The 16,936-nt window shown below is 45.7% G+C and overlaps 1 protein-coding gene across 1 annotated transcript in view; it reads right to left on the bottom strand.

Moving 5' to 3' along the window:
* Window positions 1-1,452: 1,452 nt before the first annotated feature.
* LOC132764883 (solute carrier family 2, facilitated glucose transporter member 5-like) overlaps window positions 1,453-16,936 on the bottom strand; it is a 35,762-nt gene continuing 20,278 nt past the window's right edge. Inside the window, exons 4-12 of the mRNA XM_067472972.1 lie at window positions 16,809-16,933; window positions 14,612-14,764; window positions 12,285-12,410; window positions 8,067-8,254; window positions 7,788-7,898; window positions 7,561-7,662; window positions 5,953-6,025; window positions 4,026-4,153; window positions 1,453-1,977 (exon numbers count right to left, since the gene is read on the bottom strand). Coding sequence (XP_067329073.1) covers window positions 1,738-1,977; window positions 4,026-4,153; window positions 5,953-6,025; window positions 7,561-7,662; window positions 7,788-7,898; window positions 8,067-8,254; window positions 12,285-12,410; window positions 14,612-14,764; window positions 16,809-16,933 — 1,246 coding nt within the window. The 3' untranslated portion in view covers window positions 1,453-1,737. The remainder of the gene's footprint in view (window positions 1,978-4,025; window positions 4,154-5,952; window positions 6,026-7,560; window positions 7,663-7,787; window positions 7,899-8,066; window positions 8,255-12,284; window positions 12,411-14,611; window positions 14,765-16,808; window positions 16,934-16,936) is intronic.

Below are 16,936 nucleotides of genomic sequence, written 5' to 3'. Positions count from 1 at the left end.
CATGTTGGCACGAGCCTCCCTCCAGCCCCACATGCTCTCCCTCGCCCGCACATTCACACCATACTGCCATGTGCCAAGCACGCCTGCTCTCCCCTCCCCACTTGGAGTTTCAGAAACAGCACTTACCTTGGCAGAGGAGGACTATGCCTTGAAGGGACATGTTGGCACGAGCCTCCCTCCAGCCCCACATGCTCTCCCTCGCCCACACATGCACACCACGCTGCCATGTGCCAAGCACACCTGCTCTCCCTTCCCCACTTGGAGTCTCAGAAACAGCCCTTTCCTTGGCAGAGGAGGGCTATGCCTTGAAGGGACATGCTGGCACGAGCCTCCCTCCAGCCTCACATGCTCTCCCTTGCCCGCACATTCACACCACACTGCCATGTGCCAAGCACGCCTGCTCTCCCCTCCCCACTTGGAGTCTCAGAAACAGCCCTTTCCTTGGTAGAGGAGGGCTATGCCTTGAAGGGACATGCTGGCACGAGCCTTCCTCCAGCCTCCCACGCTCTCCATTGCCCGCACATTCACACCACGCTGCCATGTGCCAAGCATGCCTGCTCTCCCCTCCCCAATTGGAGTTTCAGAAACAGCCCTTTCCTTGGCAGAGGAGGGCTATGCCTTGAAGGGACACTCTGGCATGAGCCTCCCTCCAGCCTCCCATGCTCTCCCTTGCCCGCACATTCACACCACACTGCCATGTGCCAAGCACGCCTGCTCTCCCGTCCCCGCTTGGAGTCTCAGAAACAGCCCTTTCCTTGGCAGAGGAGGACTATGCCTTGAAGGGACACTCCGGCATGAGCCTCCCTCCAGCCTCACATGCTCTCCCTCACCCGCACATTCACACCACACTGCCATGTGCCAAGCACGCCTGCTCTCCCCTCCCCAATTGGAGTCTCAGAAACAGCCCTTTCCTTGGCAGAGGAGGGCTATGCCTTGAAGGGACATGCTGGCACAAGCCTCCCTCCAGCCTCACACGCTCTCTCTCACCAGCACATTCACACCACACTGCCATGTTCGGACAAGAGAGAGCATGTGAGGCTGGAGGGAGGCTCGTGCCAGCATGACCCTTCAAGGCATAGCCCTCCTCTGCCAAGGAAAGGGCTATGAGACTTCCTCCAGCCTCACATGCTCTTCCTCACCCACACATGAACACCATGCTGCCATTTGCCAAGCATGCCTGCTCTTCCCTCCTCACTTGGAGTCTCAGAAACAGCCCTCCCCTTGGATGTTGTCCAATCACAGCAGAGGAGGGCTTTTGGTGGAAGGATTCTCCGTCTGTTTCCAGAAAGGAAGAGAAGGACAGGTGGAGAGATCCTCAGCCTTCTCTTCCTAAGGGGTTCTTAAGACCATCAGAAATGGTGCACATGTGCTGGCGAGGGAGAGCGTGCGAGGCTGGAGGGAGGCTTGTGCCAGCCAGTTTTTCTGATGGTCTCTGTCAACCCCTCTGAAATGCCCTCTTGACTCCCCGTGGGGTTGAGAAACACTGCTATAGATCTTTCCACGGGTGAGGTATTCATAGATTGCAAAATCTACACTACCGGAGAAAGTATTAATGTCTGTTTGGGACTAAAAGGATTCCAGAAGGGCTAGTTTTTAAGAAAAAAAAACACACAACAACACAGATTTATTTACACCTAAACCCACGACAACATGGGGGAACATATCCGAAGACGGCACGCACCATCTGGTGCTCTCTTGGTCCCGAACCAACGCAAAAGTTGGAGGGATGGAGCCACCTCAAAGCGCGCTGTTCCTCTCCACTTCGGCCTTCTTCCCGTACGGCACAGAGAAGTCCGTGAAATCCGCGAGCTCCTCTTTGTTGGCCTCCTCGATGCCGATGCCGTTCCTCTTGGCCATGATCTGGTTGATCTCCATGAAGGTTTTGTTCTTGGTCTCCGGGACGACAAAGAAGATGTAAATGTCGGTGACTAAGCAAATGCCGCAAAAGATGAGGAAGCAATACGCCCCGAGCCCTTGCTAGAAAGGAAACAACATCGAAATAATGTGAGAGATGGAAAACGAGAAAGATCGATATCGAGAGAGAGAGAGAGAAGGAATTAGCTGAGGATCCGCGGGATTGTTATTTCAAACCTGCTACAGGTTTCACAAAGGCCAGGATTTTACTTGGCTACAGATCAGTGTATACACTAATTGATAGGAAATTTGCTACAAAACAGGAGCTTTTTTGTTGAGTTCCAGGGCCAAAGAAGCAGATGGCGAAAACAGAAGAATACTCTGCCTCAGGGGAGCGTGCTTGCTCCATCCATGTTTAACATCTACACAAATGACCAGCCACTGCCAGAAGGGACGGAGAGTTTCATCTATGCTGATGATTGTGCCATCACCACTCAAGCAGGGAGCTTTGAAATGATTGAACAGAAGCTCTCCAAAGCTTCAGGTACTCTTACTGCCTACTACAGGGAAAACTAGCTTGTTCCACCAAGGTTTAACATTTACAGAAATGACTAGCCACTGCCAGAAGAGATAAAGAGTTTCATCTACGCTGACGATCATGCCATCACCACTCAAGCAGGACGCTTTGAAATGGTTGTACAGAAGCTCTCCAAAGCTTTAGGTGCTCTTACTGCCTGTACAGGAAAAAAATAAGGTTGCACCATCAATGTTTAAGATTTACACAATGATCAGCCACTGCCAGAAGGGATAAAGAGTTTCATCTACGCTGACGATCATGCAATCAATGCCCAAGCTTTGAAATAGTTGAACAGAAGCTCTCCAAAGCTTTAGGTGCTCTTACTGCCTACCACAGGGGAAACCAGCTTGCTCCACCAAGGTTTAACATTTACAGAAATGACTAGCCACTACTAGAAGGGAAAAAGAGTTTCAGCTACGCTGATGATCATGCCATCAACACCCAAGCAAGAAGCTTTGAAAGGGTTGAACAGAAGCTCTCCAAAGCTTTAGGTGTTCTTACTGCTTGTTACAGGATAACCAGGTTGCACCATCGATGTTTAGGATTTACACAAATGATCAGCCACTGCCAGAAAGGACAAAGAGTTTAATCTATGCTGACGATCGTGCCATCACCACCCAAGCAGGGAGCTTTGAAATAGTTGAACAGAAGCTCTCCAAAGCTTTAGGTGCTCTTACTGCCTGTTATAGGGAAAACTAGCTTGCTCCACCAAGGTTTAACATTTACAGAAATGACTAGCCACTGCCAGAAGGGACAAAGAGTTTCATCTACGCTGACGATCATGCCATCACCGCTCAAGCAGGGAGCTTTGAAATGATTGAACAGAAGCTCTCCAAAGCTTTAGGTGCTCTTACTGCCTGTTACAGGAAAAAACAAGGTTGCACCATCAATGTTTAAGATTTACACAATGATCAGCCACTGCCAGAAGGGATAAAGAGTTTCATCTACGCTGACGATCATGCCATCAACGCCCAAGCAGGGAGCTTTGAAATGGTTGAACAGATGCTCTCCTAATCTTTAGGCGCTCTTACTGCCTACTACAGGGAAAACTAGCTTGCTCCACCAAGGTTTAACATTTACAGAAATGACTAGCCACTGCCAGAAGAGACAAAGAGTTTCATCTATGCTGACGATCATGCCATCAATGCCCAAGCAGGGAGCTTTGAAATGGTTGAACAGAAGGTCTCCTAATCTTTAGGTGCTCTTACTGCCTGTTACAGGGAAAACTAGCTTGCTCCATCAATGTTTAACATTTACACAAATGACCAGCCATTGCCAGGAGGGACAGAGAGTTTCATCTATGCTGACGATCGTGCCATCACTGCTCAAGCAGGGAGCTTTGAAATGGTTGAACAGAAGCTCTCCTAATCTTTAGGCGCTCTTACTGCCTACTACAGGGAAAACTAGCTTGCTCCACCAAGGTTTAACATTTACACAAATGACCCGCCACTGCCAGAAGAGACAAAGAGTTTCATCTATGCTGACGATCGTGCCATCACCGCTCAAGCAGGGAGCTTTGAAATAGTTGAACAGAAGCTCTCCAAAGCTTTAGAATCCTAAGCAAAAAAAAAGAAAGGTCACAAATCTTCCTTACCTTCATGTAATTGAAGACCAGCCCAACAGTGAAATTGGAGAGCCAGTGCACTGAACCTCCGACCATGAATGCGGCGGGGCGAGATGATTGGAGGAACATCTCTATGATCATGACGCTCGGGATCGGACCTGGGAAGAGAACATAATGGCTACTGAGGCTGCCGTGAAAGGGTAGACCCTTCTGACCCAGGATGATGACGTGGTCACTACAGAAATGCCCAGTGTGGCAGACAACACTTTCTCCCAGTCCATGTTATGAACGTACTGGCTATCTGCCCACATAAAATAGGAATGTCCACGGACCTCAGGTTGGGAATCAATGTCCTACACCAGGCATGGCCAAACTTCAGCCCTCCAGGTGTTTTGGACTACAACTCCCACAATTCCTAACAGCCGATAGGCTGTTAGGAATTTTGGTAGTTGAAGTCCAAAACACCTGGAGGGCCGAAGTTTGGCCATATCTGTCCTACACCATTCTTTGCACAATTTAAAATCATAGAAACAAGGGCCGTCCAGTCCGATCTCCTTCTGCCTGGTAGGAACACGCAATCAAAGCCCTCCTGACAGATGGCCAACCCGTCTCTGCTTAAAAACGTCCATAGAAGGGGACATGTTCAAGAAATCACCTTCAAAGTATCGTGGGACCACAGGGGTTCAAAATTGGGACATGACATTACATCATCATCATCATCATCATCATCATTAGATTCATAACAAGATGAGTACACAGCAAGATCACTCAAGATCACTCTGCTTTTGTAGTCGATCACACGTCGGACACTTCCCAAGTGTCTAGGACTGTGTAATGGATCGGTAAATAATGCATGCAGATTCAAGTCGGGTGGCCTTTTGCAGCTGACAGATGGTAATTTTGTCAGTGCCAATTGTTTTTAAGTGCAGGCCAAGGTCTTTAGGCACTGCACCCAGTGTGCCGATCACCACTGGGACCACCTTGACACGTTGGACACCTCTCAAGCATCTAGAACTGTGTGATGTATTGGAGAATAATGTGTGCAGATTTGAATCAGGTGGCTTTCTGCAGCTGACAGATGGTAATTTTGTCAGTGCCGATTGTTTTTAAGTACAGGCCAAGGTCTTTAGGCACTGCACCCAGTGTGCCGATCACCACTGGGACCACCTTGACACGTTGGACACCTCTCAAGCATCTAGAACTGTGTGATGTATTGGAGAATAATGCGTGCAGATTCGAATCAGGTGGCTTTTTGCAGCTGACAGATGGTAATTTTGTCAGCGCTGATTGTTTTTAAGTGCAGGCCAAGGTCTTTAGGCACTGCACCCAGTGTGCCGATCACCAACGGGACCACCTTGACACATTGGACACCTCCCAAGTGTCTAGGACTGTGTGATGTATTGGAGAATAATGCATGCAGATCCCAGTAGGGTGGGCTTTTGCAGCTGACAGATGGTAATTTTGTCAGCGCTGATTGTTTTTAAGTACAGGCCAAGGGCTTTAGGCACTGCACCCAGTGTGCCTATCATTACTGGGACCACCTTGACACGTTGGACACCTCTCAAGTGTCTAGAACTGTGTGATGTATCAGAGAATAATGCCTGCTGATTCGAGTCAGGTGGTTTTTTGCAGCTGACAGATGGTAATTTTGTCAGCGCCGATTGTTTTTAAGTACAGGCCAAGGTCTTTAGGCACTGCACCCAGTGTGCCGATCACCACTGGGACGACCTTGACTGGCTTGTGCCATAGTCTTTGCAGTTCGATCTTTAAATCATCCTAATATTCTTATTATTACATTATTATTATTATTATTATTATTATTATTATTATTATTATGAGATCCAGATGTGTTGGAAGTAGTGCTATCATTTCCACTTCCTATGGGAAAGGCTGTACGACTGAAATGTATCAAAACCATTAAGTTTTAACCTTCAAGCCAAGAAGAGCGCAAACTTACTTGCTCCGATGGCATGTCCAATGACGTACGAGATGATGCTGGCTATACTGACGTAGGACATCCAGGAGATAGACTGTCGGGAGATATTTGAATTGAGGGGTCAACACATACTCTCCAGCATTTCACAGGACACTGGAGACCAAATAACATCAGAGAATTTTCACAATGGCAAAAAAAGCTTCTCACAGGCTAAGGCCTACCTCACACAGAGGCTTCTCTCACAGACTATACAAATTATTATATAATTTATATTGTATATAAGGTAAAGGTAAAGGTTTTCCCCTGACATTTTCTCACCTGAAATTTTCTCACACGCTAAGGCCTACCTCACACAGAGGCTTCTCTGGCAGACTATACAAATTATTATATAATTTATATTATATATAAGGTAAAGGTAAAGATTTTCCTACCTCACACAGAGGCTTCTCTCACAGATTATACAAATTATTATATGATTTATATTATATATAAGCTAAAGTTAAAGGTTTTCCCCTGACATTTTCTCCCCTGACATTTTCTCACAAGCTAGGGCCTACCTCACACAGAGGCTTCTCTCACAGACTATACAAATTATTATATAATTTATATTGTATATAAGGTAAAGGTAAAGGTTTTCCCCTGACATTTTCTCACCTGAAATTTTCTCACACGCTAAGGCCTACCTCACACAGAGGCTTCTCTGGCAGACTATACAAATTATTATATAATTTATATTATAAATAAGGTGAAAGTAAAGGTTTTCCCCTGACATTTTCTCCCCTGACGTTTTCTCACAGGCTAAGGCCTACCTCACACAGAGGCTTCTCTCACAGACTATACACATTATTATATAATTTATATTATATATAAGGTAAAGGTAAAGGTTTTCCCCTGACATTTTCTCCCCTGGCATTTTTTCACAGGCTAAGGCCTACCTCACACAGAGGCTTCTCTCACAGACTATACAAATTATTATATAGTTTGTATTGTATATAAGGTAAAGGTAAAGGTTTTCCCCTGACATTTTCTCACAGGCTAAGGCCTACCTCACACAGAGGCTTCTCTCGCAGACTATACAAATTATTATATAATTTATATTGTATATAAGGTAAAGGTAAAGGTTTTCCCCTGACATTTTCTCACAGGCTAAGGCCTAACTCACACAGAGGCTTCTCTCACAGACTATACAAATTATTATATAATTTGTATTGTATATAATGTAAAGGTAAAGGTTTTCCTACCTCACACAAAGGCTTCTCTCACAGACTATACAAATTATTATATAATTTATATTATATATAAGGTAAAGGTAAAGATTTTCCTACCTCACACAGAGGCTTCTCTCACACATTATACAAATTATTATATAATTTATATTATATATAAAGTAAAGGTAAAGATTTTCCTACCTCACACAGAGGCTTTTCTCACAGATTATACAAATTATTATATAATTTATATTATGTAGAAGGTAAAGGTAAAGATTTTCCCCTGACATCTTCTCCCCTGACGTTTTCTCACAGGCTAAGGCCTACCTCACACAGAGGCTTCTCTCACAGACTATACAAATTATTATATAATTTATATTATGAATAAGGTAAAGGTAAAAGGTTTTCCCCTGTTACAGACCTTGAGATTCAGTGCGACGGTCAAAACGGCACACGCCACGCAGCAGATCCCGAAACCAACCAGCAACAGAATCCTCCGGCCCAAAGACTCGACGATAAAAACCTACACGGTATGAAAGGGAGGAGGCTAAGTACGTTCCAAGACTTAGTTAATACGCTTCCATTTTCAGCCCTTTGGGACCTCCCGCCACTGGAAAGTGGAGCCCGATTTTGACATGGGAGCCATACCGCAAGGAATGTCATGACGACGTTGACCGCTCCTGTCCCGACGGTGACGAATTGGACATCGTACTTATTCAACCCTGTGGACAAGTAGATTTCGTCAGCGTAGTAGTAAATCTGAAACGAGAGCAAAACAAGGATTGACCACAGCTTCTGGAAGGTATGACAGATCTTTTAGTTTGAAAGTCTGGCCAATAGGTTACGTGTTGAGCCATTTCAAAAAGTTCCTACTGCACGGCAAAATGTTCTCCCAGATACCTTCACATTCTTAATGTTGTGACTTACGGCGTTGACTCCGGAGAGCTGTTGCCCCATCATCATCACGATGATGGAGATAAGTTGCCAGCGGAGTCCTCGGTAGGTGAAGAGCGTGAGCACAGACATCCGCCCCTCGGCTTTCTCCGCCTGGTCCTCCTGAAACATCTCCTCCATCTCGTCGTCCACGTCGTCCCAGCCTCGCAGCTTCTTCAGAGCTGAAGAAAGGTAGCGGAAATGACACAGGTGGACAATCACAAGTGCACAATGTCCTTGCCTTTGCCACTTGTGGTGTCTGACAATTGTGGTGTCTCAACCTTCCTAATGCTGTGACCAGGGGCGGCTCGTCCATTACGCGAAGTAAGCAGTCGCAGAACACTTTTTTTTGCCAGGGGCGCATAGGCACCTCTGTAAATGCCCCTCGACTGCCACTTGAGGAGCGCCCCCTCAGCTCACAACAGCCCTAGCGGTCCGGGGGGAGCCTTGGCTTTCTTGCCTCGCTGCCGGGCGATCCTCTTCCCAAAGGGGCCGGGCCCTTGAGCCTCGCCTCGCCCCTCTCGTTCCTGCTCCACCCGGCCACCGGGTGCGCGAGCAGAGCCGGCGCTCAATCGTTCTCCGCGTTCAATCCCTTCCCCATGACCGGCTCCCTTTCCCGATCCCCCGGCACTCCACCCGCCTCCTCTCCCCTCTCCAATTCACGTGTGGGTCAAGGGGTGGAGCCACTGTGCCTGGCCCGCTTCGGGTCTGGAGGCATGTCAGAAGATCCCAGCGTGCGCACTAAAAGTCGCCTCTTCTGCTGACTTTCTCTTCTGCCATTGGGACCGAGAGAGAGAGAGAGAGACCCTCCGCCTGGAGGTATCTCCCACCTCCGCTCCCTCCTTTGTTTTTGCGCCTACCTTCAGGAAAGGTGGGCATCTCCACCTCTCTCTCTCTCTCTTGAGAGAGAGATAGAGAGAGTCCCTCTGGCTAGAGGTATCTCCCACCTCCGCTCCCTCTTTTGTTTTTGCGCCTAACTTAAGGAAAGGTGGGCATCTCCACCTCTCTCTCTCTCTCTCTCTCTTGAGAGAGAGATAGAGAGAGTCCCTCTGGCTAGAGGTATCTCCCACCTCTGCTCCCTCTTTTGTTTTTGCGCCTACCTTAAGGAAAGGTGGGCATCTCCACCCCTCTCTCTCTCTCTTGAGAGAGAGAGAGAGAGAGAGAGAGGCCCTCCAGCTGGAGGTATCTCCCACCTCCGCTCCCTCCTTTGTTTTTGCGCCTACCTTCAGGAAAGGTGGGCATCTCCACCTCTCTCTCTCTCTCTCTCTTGAGAGAGAGATAGAGAGAGTCCCTCTGGCTAGAGGTATCTCCCACCTCCGCTCCCTCTTTTGTTTTTGCGCCTAACTTAAGGAAAGGTGGGCATCTCCACCTCTCTCTCTCTCTCTCTCTCTTGAGAGAGAGATAGAGAGAGTCCCTCTGGCTAAAGGTATCTCCCACCTCCGCTCCCTCTTTTGTTTTTGCGCCTACCTTCAGGAAAGGTGGGGATCTCCACCTCTCTCTCTTTCTCTTGAGAGAGAGAGAGAGAGAGAGAGAGGCCCTCCAGCTGGAGGTATCTCCCACTTCCGCTCCCTCCTTTGTTTTTGCGCCTACCTTCAGGAAAGGTGGGCATCTCCACCTCTCTCTCTCTCTCTCTCTCTCTCTCTCTTGGTCCCAATGGCTGAGGAGAAAGTCAGGAGAAGAGGTGACTTTTGGTGCACACGCCGGGTTCTTCAGGCACGCCTCCGGACCCAAAGCGGGCCAGGCAAGGGAGCAAGTGCGGCAAGTGTAGTTACTGGGATGTATAGTTCACCTACAATCAAAGAGCATTCTGAACTCCACCAATGATGGAATTGAACCAAATATGGCACACAGAACTCCACGACAAACAGAATATATATATCAATGATTGGTTGGGGGGGGGGGGGTGCCAAAATATTGTTTGCTTACCGTTGAAAATTACCTAGGGCCGCCTCTAGCTGTTACCCCTTAATCCAGTTCCTCATGTTGTGGTGACCCCCAACCATCACATTATTTTCGTTGCTACTTCACAACTGTAATTTTGCTATTGTTATGAATCGTCATGTAAATATGTGATATGCAGGATGTATTTTCCTTCACTGGATCAAATTTGGCACAAATACCCGAAACGCCCAAATTTGAGTACTGGTGAGGTTGGGATTGATTTTGTCATTGGATAGTTGTCATTGCTGGGATATATAGTTCACCTACCATCAAAGAGCATTCTGAACTCCACCAACGATGGAATTGAAATAAACTTGGCACACAGGACTCCTAAAACCAAAATTCTGGTAGGGTTTGGTGGGCATTGATCTTGAGTTTGGAAGTTGTAGTTCGCCTACAACCAGAGAGCACTGTGGACTCAAACCATGATGGATCTGGACCAAACTTGGCACGAATATTCCATATGCCCAAATGTGAACACTGATGGAGCTTGGGGTAAATAGACCTTGACAATTGGGAGTTGTACTTGCTGGGATTTATAGTTCACCTACAATCAAGGAGCATTCTGAACTCTACCAACGATGGAATTGAAACAAACTTGGCACATAGGACTCCTACAACCAACAGAAAATTCTGGAAGGGTTTGGTGAGCATTGACCTTGAGTTTGGGAGTTGTAGTTCGCCTACATCCAGAGAGCATTGTGGACTCAAACAATGATGGATCTGGACCAAAATTGGCATGAATACTCAATATGTCCAAATGTAAGTACTGGTAGCATTTGGGGAAAATAGACCTTGATGTTTGGGAGTTGTAGTTGGTGGGATTTATAATTCACCTACAATCAAAGAACATTCTGAGCTTAGCCCACGATGGATCTGCATCACACATGACACACAGAGTTCCCATGACCAACAGAAAATACTGGAAGGGTTTGGTGGGCATTGACCTTGAGTTCTGGAGTTGTAGTTCACCTACATCCAGAGAACACTTAAACAATGATGGATCTGGACCAAACGTGGCACAAATATTCAATATGCCCAAATGTGAACACTGGTGGAGTTTGGAGAAAATAGACCTTGATTTTTGGGAGTTGTCGTTGCTGGTATTCATAGTTCACTTACAGTCGAAGAGCATTCTTAATCCCAATAACAATAGAATTGGGTCAAACCTTCCACACAGAAGGATTTGGTGGGCACTGACCTTGAGTTTTGGAGTTATAGTTCACCTACATCCAGAGAACACTGGACTCAAACAATGAGTCAAATATTCAATATGCCCAAATGTGAACACTCGTAGCATTTGGGGAAAATAGAACTTGACATTTGGGAGTTGTAGTTGCTGGGATTTATAGTTCACCTACAATCAAAGAGCATAAACTCCACCAATGATGGAATTGAACCAACTTGGCACACAGAACTCCCATGACCAACAGAAAATACTGGAAGGGTTTGGTGAGCATTGACCTTGAGTTTTGGAATTGTAGTTCAGCCACATCCTGAGGGACTCAAACAATGATGGATCTGGACCCAAGTTGGTATGAATACTCAATATGCCCAAATGTGAACAGTGGTGGAGTTTGGGGAAAGTAGACCTTGACATTTGGGAGTTGTAGTTGCTGGGATTTATAGTTCACCTACAATCAAAGAGCATAAACTCCACCAATGATGGAATTGAACCAACTTGGCACACAGAACTCCCATGTCTAACAGAAAATACTGGAAGGGTTTGGTGAGCATTGACCTTGAATTTTGGAGTTGTAGTTCAGCCACATCCTGAGGGACTCAAGCAATGATGGATCTAGACCCAAGTTGGTATGAATACTCAATATGCCCAAATGTGAACAGTGGTGGAGTTTGGGGAAAGTAGACCTTGACATTTGGGAGTTGTAGTTGCTGGGATTTATAGTTCACCCACAATCAAAGAGCATTCTGAACCCCACCAACGATGGAATTGAACCAAACTTGGCACACAGTTCTCCCGTGACCAACAGAAAATACTGGAAGGGTTGGGTGGGCATTGGCCTTGAGTTTGGGAGTTGTAGTTCACCTACACCCAGAGAGCATTCTGAACTCAGCCCACAATGGATCTGCACCAAACTTGACACACAGAGTTCCCATGACCAACAGAAATGATTGTGTTTCCTGATGGTCTTTGGTGACCCTTCTGACACACCCTCATGACCCCCACCAAGGGTTCCAGAACCCCCAGTTCTCAAAGCCCTGCATCTCTCTCTGTCTTCATCTAGTATTACAATCAGATGGAAAACATACCTTTCCTGGCACCTGCTTCGTCGCCCTTCTGGATCAGCAGATATCGGGGGCTCTCAGGGAAAAAGGGGAGGGTTAGAAGCTGGAGAGCGGCCGGCACCCCAGTGAGACCCAATAGTATGGGCCAGCCTGCAAGAAGAGAGAACCAAAGAGAGATGTTGGCATGCTGGCAAAGATGGATGTTCTGCCATTCTTCCACTGTGGATACATGAAAAACAACAACATAGACATCTCCGATCCATGTGCCGGCATGTTTGCATGGGGCGGTATCTATTGGTATCCCCCTCCAATGCCAGAGATACAGTGTAATGGTGTAACATTAGAAAATGTGGACCATTTCCACTCCCTTCACAGCCACCTCTCCACAAAAGTCAGCATTGACACTGAAATACAACACCGCCTGAGCTCTGTGAGTGCAGCATTCTTCCGAATGAAGCAGAGAGTGTTTGAGGACCAGGACATCCATAGGGCAACCAAGGCGCTTGTTTATAAAGCTATTTCCACTCCCTTGGCAGCCACCTCTCCACAAAAGTCAACACTGACACTAAATTATAACACCACCTGAGCTCTGTGAGTGCAGCATTCTTCCGAATGAAGCAGAATGTGTTTGAGGACCAGGACATCACTAGGAGCTAGTTTATAAAGCATTTGTCCTTCCAACCCTGTTATACACCTGCAAGATGTGGACTGTCTACAGATATCACACTCAACTCCTGGAATAATTCCACCAGAATTGCCTGAGTTCTGTGATTGCAGTATTTTTCCGAATGAAGCAGAGAGTGTTTGAGGATCGGGACATCCGTAGGGAGACCAAGGTGCTTGTCTATAAAGCTATTGTCCTCCCAACCCTGCTGTGGCAGCCACCTCTCCACAAAAGTCAACATTGACACTGAAATACAACACCGCCTGAGCTCTGTGAGTGCAGCATTCTTCCGAATGAAGCAGAGTGTGTTTGTTTATAAAGCTATTCTCCTCCCAGCCCTGTTATACACCTGCAAAATGTGGACTGTCTACAGACGTCACACTCAACTCCTGGAATAATTCCACCAGCATTGCCTGAGCTTTGCGAGTGCAGCATATTTCAGAATAAAGCAGAGAGTGTTTGAGGACTGGGACATACGAAGGGATACCAAAGTGCTTGTTTATAAACCTATTCTCCTCCCAGCCATGTTATACACCTGCAAAACGTGGACTGTTTATAGACGTCACACTCAACTCCTAAAATAATTCCACCAGCATTGCCTGAGCTCTGGGGGTGCAGCATTTTTCAGAATGAAGCAGAGAGTGTTTTGAGGACCGGGACTTCCGTAGATATACCAAGGTGCTTGTTTATGAAGCGATTGTCCTCCCAACCCTGTTATACACCTGCAAAACGTGGACTGTCTATAGACTCCTGGAATAATTCCACCAGCATTGCCTAAGCTCTGCGATTGCAGCATTTTTCAGAATGAAGCAGAGAGTGTTTTGAGGACCGGGACTTCCATAGATATACCAAGGTGCTTGTTTATGAAGCGATTGTCCTCCCAACCCTGTTATATACCTGCAAAACATGGACTGTCTACAGACGTCACACTAAAGTTCTGGAATAATTCCACCAGCATTGCCTGAGCTCTGCGAGTGCAGCATTTTTCAGAATGAAGCAGAGATTGTTTGAGGACCGGGACATCCATAGGGATACCAAGGTGCTAGTTTATAAAGCTATTGCCCTTCCATCCCTGTTATACACCTGCAAGACGTGGACTGTCTACAGATGTCACACTCAACTCCTGGAATAATTCCACCAGCATTGCCTGAGCTCTGCTAGTGCAGCATTCTTTCAAATGAAGCAGTGTGTTGAGGACCAGGGCATCCACAGGGATACCAAGGTGCTTGTTTATAAAGCTATTCCTCTCCCAACTCTGCTATACGCTTGTGAAACGTGGACTGTCTACAGATGTCACACTCAACTCCTAAAATAATTCCACCAGCATTGCCTGAGCTCTGAGAGTGCAGCATTTTTCAGAATGAAGCAGAGAGTGTTTGAGGACCGGGACATCCGTAGATATACCAAGGTGCTAGTTTATAAAGCTATTGCCCTCCCAACTCTGCTATTATTATCATTATTACCATTACAAACAACTAGGAACCATGGCTTACTGTTGGAATAAGCTGATTAGAATCACAGCTTGTTGTTATGTCAAAATACTAAACCACGATTTATCCCTAACTTCTTTCTCCAGTTGCAATGGAGAGTTGTGAGTTTCCGAAAGGAACAAACTATGGTTAAATCAGCTCATTGTGTCTTGTTGTGACCTGCAAACACTTCCCCCTTGAATGCAGTTTGTGTTTACCGTCATAGTTCCCCAGGATCATCTGCATCCCCAGGATCTGGGCAACCAGGATCCCGATGGTGATGAAGAGCTGTGGGACCACCCCGGAGGCCCCCCTTAAGTTTTTGGGGGACAGCTCCCCAAGATACATGGGCACAACGTTGGAAGACAGGCCTGCAAAAGAAACCAGAAATAGAAGAGTAACACGTCTGTCATGAATAATAATAATAATAATAATAATAATAATAATAATAATGCAGTCATGTTCAGACCCTTGGTCTGACAGGTATATAATGGCAACAACAACAACAACAACAACAACAATAATGCAGTCATGTTCGGACCCTTGGTGGATAGGTCTGGCAGGTAAATAATGGCAACAACAATAGTAATAGTAATAGTAATAATAATAATAATAATAATAATAATAATGCACTCGTGTTCGGACTCTTGGTGGATAGGTCTGGCAGGTATATAATGGCAACAACAACAACAACAACAACAACAATAATAATGCAGTCATGTTCGGACTCTTGGTGGATAGGTCTGGCAGGTATATAATGGCAACAACAACAACAACAACAATAATGCAGTCATGTTCGGACCCTTGGTGGATAGGTCTGGCAGGTATATAATGGCAACAACAATAGTAATAGTAATAATAATAATAATAATAATAATAATAATAATAATAATAATGCAGTCATGTTCGGACCCTTGGTGGATAGGTCTGGCAGGTATATAATGGCAATAATAATAATAATAATAATAATAATAATAATAAGTATGGATTGTGGATGCCGCAATCCCAGGTGACAGCAGGATTGAAGAGAAATAACTGGAAAAGCTGACATGATAAAAGGATTTAAAGATCCAACTGCAAAGACTCCGGCACAAGCTAGTAAAAGTGGTCCCAGTGGTGATCGGCACACTGGGTGCAGTGCCTCAAGACCTTGGCCTGCACTTAAACACAATCGGCACTGACAAAATTACCAACTGTCATCTGGAAAAGGCCACCCTACTGGGATGTGCGTGCATTATTCGCCGATACATGACACAGTCCTAGACACTTGGGAAGTGTCCATCGTGTCAAGGTGGTCCCAGTGGTGATCGGCACACTGGGTGCAGTGCCTCAAGACCTTGGCCTGCACTTAAACACAATTGGCGCTGAGAAAATTACCATCTGTCAGCTGCAAAAAGCCACCCTACTGTGTCCCAAGTGTCTAGGAATAGGGATCTTGTTTGCTGTGTACTCATCTTGTTGTCTTTCAAATAATAATAATAATAATAATAATAATAATAATAATAATACACTTTATTTATATCCCACCCTTCTTCCCTCAGGGACTCAAGAGTGGATTACAGCATTTATATACACAGGCAAACATTCAGTGCTTTTACAACATATACAATGGAACAGACAAACACAAACATAGGCAAAGGCTTCTCCTTTCATTTCCAGCTTCTAGAGGCCATCCTCTAATAATAATAATAATACATTTTATTTACATTCCACCCTTCTTCCCTTGGGGACTCAAGAGCGGATTTACATACACAGGCAAACATTCAATGCCTTTACAATCATACACAATGAGACAGACGAACACAAACACAGGCAAAGGCTTCTCCTTTCATTTCCAGCTTCTAGAGGCCATCCTCTAATAATAATAATAATACACTTTATTTATATCCCACCCTTCTTCCCTCGGGGACTCAAGAGCGGATTTCTATACATAGGCAAACATTCAATGCCTTTACAATCATATACAGAGACAGACAAACACAAACACACACAAAGGCTTCTCCTTTCATTTCCAGCTTCTAGAGGTCATGCTCTAATAATAATAATAATAATAATAATTAATAATAATAATAATACACTTTATTTATATTCCACCCTTCTTCCCTTGGGGACTCAAGAGCGGATTTCCATCCATAGGCAAACATTCAATGCTTTTACAATCATACACAATGAGACAGACAAACACAAACACAGGCAAAGGCTTCTCCTTTCATTTCCGGCTTTTGGAAGTAGTGCTCATCTCTGGCTCTCCATTTTCAAGCCGAGGAGCCTGTGTTGTCACCTCCTGGTTATGCAGCCGGCAAGATTTGAAACTACTAAATAGTGTAACACATTGTTAGTCTTTCAAAAGTATTGTGTTTATTTATTGCTTGAAAAGCTTCCACTTCTTGTGACTTCTTGAGAACTGTGACTCACCTGCGCATATGCCGATGACGACACGGCAGACGATGATTATCTCAAAGGTCTTTGCCACCCTGGCGCTCCCCATGAGGATGGCAGGAATGATGGAGAAGATATTGTTGATCAGTAAAGTGCCCTTTCTG

This window comes from Anolis sagrei, chromosome 13, assembly GCF_037176765.1.
Source record: "Anolis sagrei isolate rAnoSag1 chromosome 13, rAnoSag1.mat, whole genome shotgun sequence".
NCBI classification, from domain to species: domain Eukaryota; kingdom Metazoa; phylum Chordata; class Lepidosauria; order Squamata; family Dactyloidae; genus Anolis; species Anolis sagrei.
This window is presented reverse-complemented; position numbering and strand designations above follow the sequence as displayed.